Raw genomic sequence first — 6,182 nt, forward strand, 5'->3', positions numbered from 1 at the left:
CTCATTCCGAAATTTGATGTACCCTAGTCTTCTAGCCAATACAGACCCATAGTATGTTACAATTTGTTATACAAGGACATATCCAAGTTGATTTGTAGTAGATTAAACGTAGTTATTACTTCTATTGGGGGGTACAGTCAGTCAACATTTGTTTAAGGGAGACTACTTTTTTACAATGTCTTGATTTGTCATGATATGTCAAGATATTATAATAGACAAACATCAACAATATGCATTATGAATATTGATCTAAGAAAGACTTATGACACGGTAAGCTTGGAGTTTATACAAGAGGCTCAACTTGGGCATGGATTTCCTATTACTTTCATTAAATTGGTTATGACTTGTGTTACTTTCCCTATGTTAAATATCAAGGTGAATGGTGAAGGGCATGAATTTCTTGAAAGAAAAAGAGCCTTGAGGCAAGGGGAATTTGTCAAGGTCCCTCGAGTGTATAAGTGCATTACTCACCTGATATTTGTGGATTATCTAATGATTTTTTGCAAAAATAGTCTTAGTTCAGTCTCAAGAATAATGAAAGCTCTATCACATTTTAGTAAAGTCACGGGTTTTGGGGCCAATACGGACAAATATAGCATCTTCATGGTAGGTGTAAATGATAGTACGAGAGAATAATTATTGTTGAAAACTGGATTCACTTTAGGCAGATTTCTCATTAGATATCTTGGCTTGTCGTTATCTTCCAAGATATGGAACAAGATGGAATGTGACTAGCTTATGGAGAATATTACTCATAGAATCACCACTATCTATTAAAAAAAATGTCTTATGCTTGTAGGCTCTAGGTGGTCAATGTAATTTTATTTTATATTCATAGTTTTTGGGAAGTTTCTTTCATCCTTCCTTAAGTGTATTAAAAGAGTTGGATACAAGTGTATAGATTACCTTTGGGGCAGTAATGAGGAAAAAAGAGAAACTTCCACTTGTATCATGCAAAAAAAATTGTTGCCCAAAGAAGAGTGGAGGTTTATACATATAGGGAAGCAATAAGTGAAATGCAGTATTTGTCGGTAAATTGTTTCGGCAACTAGCTAGTAAGAAAGATTCCTTTTGAGTGAAATGGCTTTAGGGTTTATATATGAAAAACACTTTGATATTTGGACTTATACCCCTCTTGCTGATTGTAGTTGGTATTGAAAGAATGAACTCACTTGAAAGGGAAATGCAAGACTGGTATCCTTAGGGCAATATTCATTAAACCTTGAAGGAGATTATTCCATCACTTTGAGCTACAATGTTGTGTCGGGACCTTGTAGCAGACTGAGGGTTGTTGATTTAATTTGGCGTTCTATCTCTATACCTAGACATAGATTTATTGTTTTGTTGGCAATTCAAGGCAGGTTGCTCACTAAAGATTGATTGAAGAAACTGCACATCCTCATGGAGATTGATAGTTGTTGTTTATGCGACCAACATGTAGAAAAACTTCCTTACATATCTTCGCTGAGTACATTCAGTGAATATGTGGTGTTAGAATTGCATTGTTACAGTGGGCTAGAATGAAAAGTCCAATTGGAAAACTCCATCAAGTGTTAAGGAAGATAAAGAGCAAGCAATGGAAACAATTTTAAGAGGAGATCCTTGCAGCAATATGGGGTGTTGTGATCTATCAATATTTGGAGTGCAAGAAACTAAACACTGTATAGAGGAATTACTGTAAATAATGAATCAACAGTGGCACAAATTAAGAAAATTTTTGTAGAGAGGCTAAAAGTACAAAGAATCTCTAAAAAGGTCAGAGATAAACTCAGAGATTCTTCTTGTAGCTAGTTGATTGTTGGATGCATAATACTCAAATACGAGAGAAAATTGACAGACCGCTTCAAATATATGTTTCAGACATAATTGTAGGAATACTATTTCCCTTATATTTACCATTTTAAACCTTTTTAATCAATTTTTTTTTATAGAATTCTCCTATTAAGTCTTGAAAAATAGAACTCATGTTAGAACTTGTAATACTTTAATCTTATATTTATGTGTTTTCTCCAACTTTTTACTGTCCAAACATCTCTTAGGCGCAGGCCCAAGCCCAATGTTCTAGATATCCTATAAGCATCTAAAACAACGTGGCGTATGACACATTCTCCCATCAAAAGCATTGTCACGCGTCTTTCCCGGAGGCAGTAGAAGAGTCCTTGCCGGTCGCCGGAGATATTCACGCCAAAAATTCCTTGCCTTTTCATGCTCTAAACAATCGTCTGTGGTCAGATCTCTTCCCAACCATGGTATAAATGGAAAAAAAATATCTTTGGTTAATCTCCGTTTCGTTTATCTTTGATTGTATTACCTGTTTTTCATTGTATTACTTCCATATACTGTCATATAACTATATTGTTTAGCCACATTAAAGACTAGTTGATTGATTTCCTTGTGTAAAAAAGTATCAATTTTTATTTTTTTTTTCTTAATTTACTTTTTCGTTGATTTGCTCTTTTTGTATCTATGGTAAACTAAGGGATTTTACTCAAACAATTTTTTTTCTTGTTTGCATTTCTTTTTTTGAATTGAAGATTTGAAAAATATTGTTACACTTTTTCTAAGTAATTTTAGGGCATGGTCATTGTGGAACAGGTTAGTTGAATGGCTGATGGTTGCTTCTGTTGTTGTTGTTTCACTGTGAAATAGTACATGAGAAGAAGGGGTAAAAGAGAGGGGTATGGTAGATGGAGTGCAATAAAGATGATGCTTTAAGGGCTAAAGAAATTGCTGAGAGAAAATTCTCGGATAAGGATTTTTTGGGCGCGAAAAAGTTTGCTTTAAAGGCCCAGAATCTGAATCCTGGACTTGAAGGTATTAGTCAAATGTTGGCAACACTCGGTGTTCATATTGCTGCTGAGAACAAAGTTAATGGTGAAGGAAATTTTTATGGAATCCTTGGTGTTAGTCCAAAAGCTGATGATGAGGCTATAAGGAAACAGTATAGGAAACTGGCCCTCATGCTTCATCCTGATAAGAACAAGTCCATAGGGGCCGAAGCTGCGTTTAAGCATGTTTCAGAAGCATGGAGCTTGTTGTCTGATAAAAACAAGAAAACAGTGTATGACAATAGAAATGCGAGTGTCTTGCAGCAGAGAATCCGGGCAGAAAATGTGGATTCTTCTCAACAATCTACACAGAATGGTTTTCACAAATTTGCAAAGAATGCTGCTTCACGAGCGAGGCCTCCAAAGAGTAGTACCAGTAAAAAGAGTTCTTCAACAGGAACAAAGGACCGTGGCACCTTTTGGACTGTTTGCTATCGGTGCAAGATGCAGTATGAGTATATGCGGATGTACCTTAACCATAATCTTCTGTGTCCCAATTGTCATGAGGCCTTCTTTGCTGTTGAAACAACACCACCATCCAATGGCTCAAAGAAGTCTACTGAGTGTGATTATTCTCAACAGCCAGAAAACACATTTCACCAGGGAATGAGAAAGGGTGCACCAACTACAGGAAGAAACAGTTCAAGCACTCCAAATTTTGTGTCTTCTGTGGTCAATAACACTGACTCACCTGATCACAATAACTTCCAGTGGAGCCCATTTTCCCAAACCGCTGGGCATGCATCTGCTGCACAAGCAGCTAATATGGTACAACAAGCGTATCAGAAAGTAAAACGAGAGCGTCAAGAAGCACAGACAGCGACGAAAAGAGAGGCGGCGTTAAAAAGGAAAAATCATTCGTCCAAACGACCAAGTGCAGCTTTATCAGCTGGACAGTTTAATGCTTTCAAGAGGAAAAAAGGCATAAATGACCCCAGTACAAGTAGGCTCAGGCATAGCTGGGAATCTGATGGAGGCAGCACAGCAAGCCCAGCTGAAGTTGGACGGAGTAATAGAGAAAGGGTTAAGTTGAATGTCGCTAACCAGTTGAGTGATGAAAGGGAGGTATCCTACAATGATGTCAAACATTTGCTGATGGAGAAGGCCAAGAAAGAAATATTGAAAAACCTAAGCGAACGGGGCTCAGCTACTTCGACGACATCTATGTCTTCAAGGGGGGTAGTTTTAACCAAGGAAGCCAAGGAGAGAAAAAATGAAGAAAATCATGTCTCGGAATTTGATGTCAGAGAGGATCATGATGTAGCTCGTGAACAATTTACAACTGAAACCAAAGTCTTTGCAAATAGGTCTAGTTCTGAAACTTTTGACAACTATTTAGATAATGAACCTGCTGGGTGTATGTTGATAGATGTTCCAGATTCAGATTATCACAATTTTGATAGTGATCGAATAGAAAGTTGTTTTGGACCTAACCAGGTGTGGGCTGCATATGATGATAGTGATGGGATGCCTCGACATTATGCCCTGATTCTCAAGGTGGTTTCTCTAAATCCTTTCAAGGCCAGAGTTAGTTGGTTAAATTCAAATAACAGTGGAACCGGTTCACTAAACTCTGTCAATTCCGGTGCTCGTAAAACATGTGGAGATTTCAGAAGAGGCAGGCATGAAATTAGAACGTCTGTTAACTGCTTCTCACACAAGGTCAGATGGACAAAAGGTCCTGGTGATACAATTCAAATATTTCCTAGAAAGGGGGAAGTCTGGGCTTTATATAGAAACTGGTCTTCAGAATGGAATGAGTTCACAGAGGATGATGTAATACACAAATATGATTTGATTGAAGTACTTGAAGATTTTAATGAGGAAGTTGTGGTAGTTACTCCTCTCGTCAAAGTTGCTGGCTTCAAGTCAGTGTTCCACAAGCATTTGAACCCCAGGGAAATAAGAAAAATTCCTAAGGAAGAAATGTATCGATTTTCTCATGAGATTTCATCGTTCTTGCTTACTGGAAAAGAAGCCCCAAACACTCCCAAGGGTTTTCGAGAGTTGGATCCAGCAGCTATGCCTGGAGAGCTTCTTGAAGTAATACAAGACGTAGAAGAAATTGAATGCATGGATCCCGAAGGAAGCAGGGAAGAAAATGCAATTGGTGGTACAGAAGCAAGGAGTAGCAGTTTGATGGAAGAAACTTGCAGATCCATGGAAGATAAGGAAGTTATAATATTAGATTCCTGATAATACTACGATATTTTTATAATAGCGTTCGTCAACTTTTTAAAGCAAATGGTTGATGAGAGATATCTTAGTGTAGCTTCCATGAGTTCACTCCCTGTTGAGATTCTACTTTTGCTTGATATATCTTCAATTCCTACAATTCAAAGTAGAACTTGTCTATTAATCAAAGGTAGACATGATTCTTGATATTTCAAGCTGTAAGGGGCAGGAGATTAGGATGTAACTAATGTTTATTAGGATCTTATTTCATGTATAAATGAGATGAGGTTATATATGCTCACATGACAAGCTGATTTATGGTACATTTCAAAATCTTATCTTCATTGGTCTGTTGCTCATTATTAATTCATCGAAGATTTGATATTAGCGGTTTGCCTTTAACCTTCTGATGCTCCTCTGGTCTGTTGACATTCTCTGTGAATTTTCAGTGGTTGGTTCATTGTTATCACCCTAGATTTGATGTTAGGGTTTTGCCTTTTGTTTTCTGTTCTTCATCTAGTCCGTTGACATCTCTCTGTTGTTTACACTTTGGTTGCTTTAATTGCATTGTTGCTGTCTTTGTTCGAGCACTATTCTGGTGTTTGCAATTTTCATTTTTTTTTTTCGGACAGGAGTTGCAGTTGTTTTGGTTTTAACTGCAGGGTTTTGGCATTTAAAAGATATTGCCATGGTATTCTCTGTTTGGCATATATTGAACTTTCCTTTACCTCCTGAGATGCAAATAAGAGTGGGTTCTTGTATTTACTTGTGTAGTTTTTCTGATTCATGGCAGCCAGCTTCTATTTCTTCTCATTTTACTGAAGTCCAAATATATTTTTTGATAAGTAAGAGGATATCATTAAGATCATCCAGGGAATGCAGAAATTACATTTTATTGAAATCTAATTCTTGTTTGCCATTTCAACTTGGAAGTTATGAATGCCAGTGTTACTCTCTGTTAGATGAGTGTCAATTTCATTGTTGCTATTGGATGGTTGATGTATTGACAAGCCATTAATATGTTTGAGAGGCCCATGACTTGTGATCTTGGTTGTGTTATTAAGTAAATGCCTGTGTTTTCTTTTCTTTCTTTTCCTGCTGATTCAACCATCATATCACTGTAATATAGGCAATTCCTATCTGTTGACATTAAGTGGTAATCATGTTATTTATGTGTAC

At 37.0% G+C, this 6,182-nt stretch overlaps 1 protein-coding gene across 2 annotated transcripts; it reads left to right on the forward strand.

The window, feature by feature from the left end:
- Positions 1-2,068: 2,068 nt before the first annotated feature.
- On the forward strand, positions 2,069-5,347 carry LOC102590045 (uncharacterized). 2 transcript variants are annotated; one of them, XM_006340008.2, is made up of 2 exons: positions 2,069-2,249; positions 2,650-5,347. In XM_006340008.2, exon 2 carries the CDS (start codon positions 2,688-2,690, stop codon positions 5,022-5,024), a length of 2,337 nt encoding a protein of 778 aa, XP_006340070.1. In that variant the 5' UTR covers positions 2,069-2,249; positions 2,650-2,687; the 3' UTR covers positions 5,025-5,347. The 2 variants fall into 2 exon arrangements, with proteins under 2 accessions (XP_006340070.1, XP_006340069.1); XM_006340007.2 differs by having other exon boundaries at positions 2,070-2,249; positions 2,596-5,347.
- Positions 5,348-6,182: the final 835 nt, after the last annotated feature.

The sequence above is a fragment of the Solanum tuberosum genome, unplaced genomic scaffold, assembly GCF_000226075.1.
Source record: "Solanum tuberosum cultivar DM 1-3 516 R44 unplaced genomic scaffold, SolTub_3.0 scf00015, whole genome shotgun sequence".
In the NCBI taxonomy this organism is placed as follows: domain Eukaryota; kingdom Viridiplantae; phylum Streptophyta; class Magnoliopsida; order Solanales; family Solanaceae; genus Solanum; species Solanum tuberosum.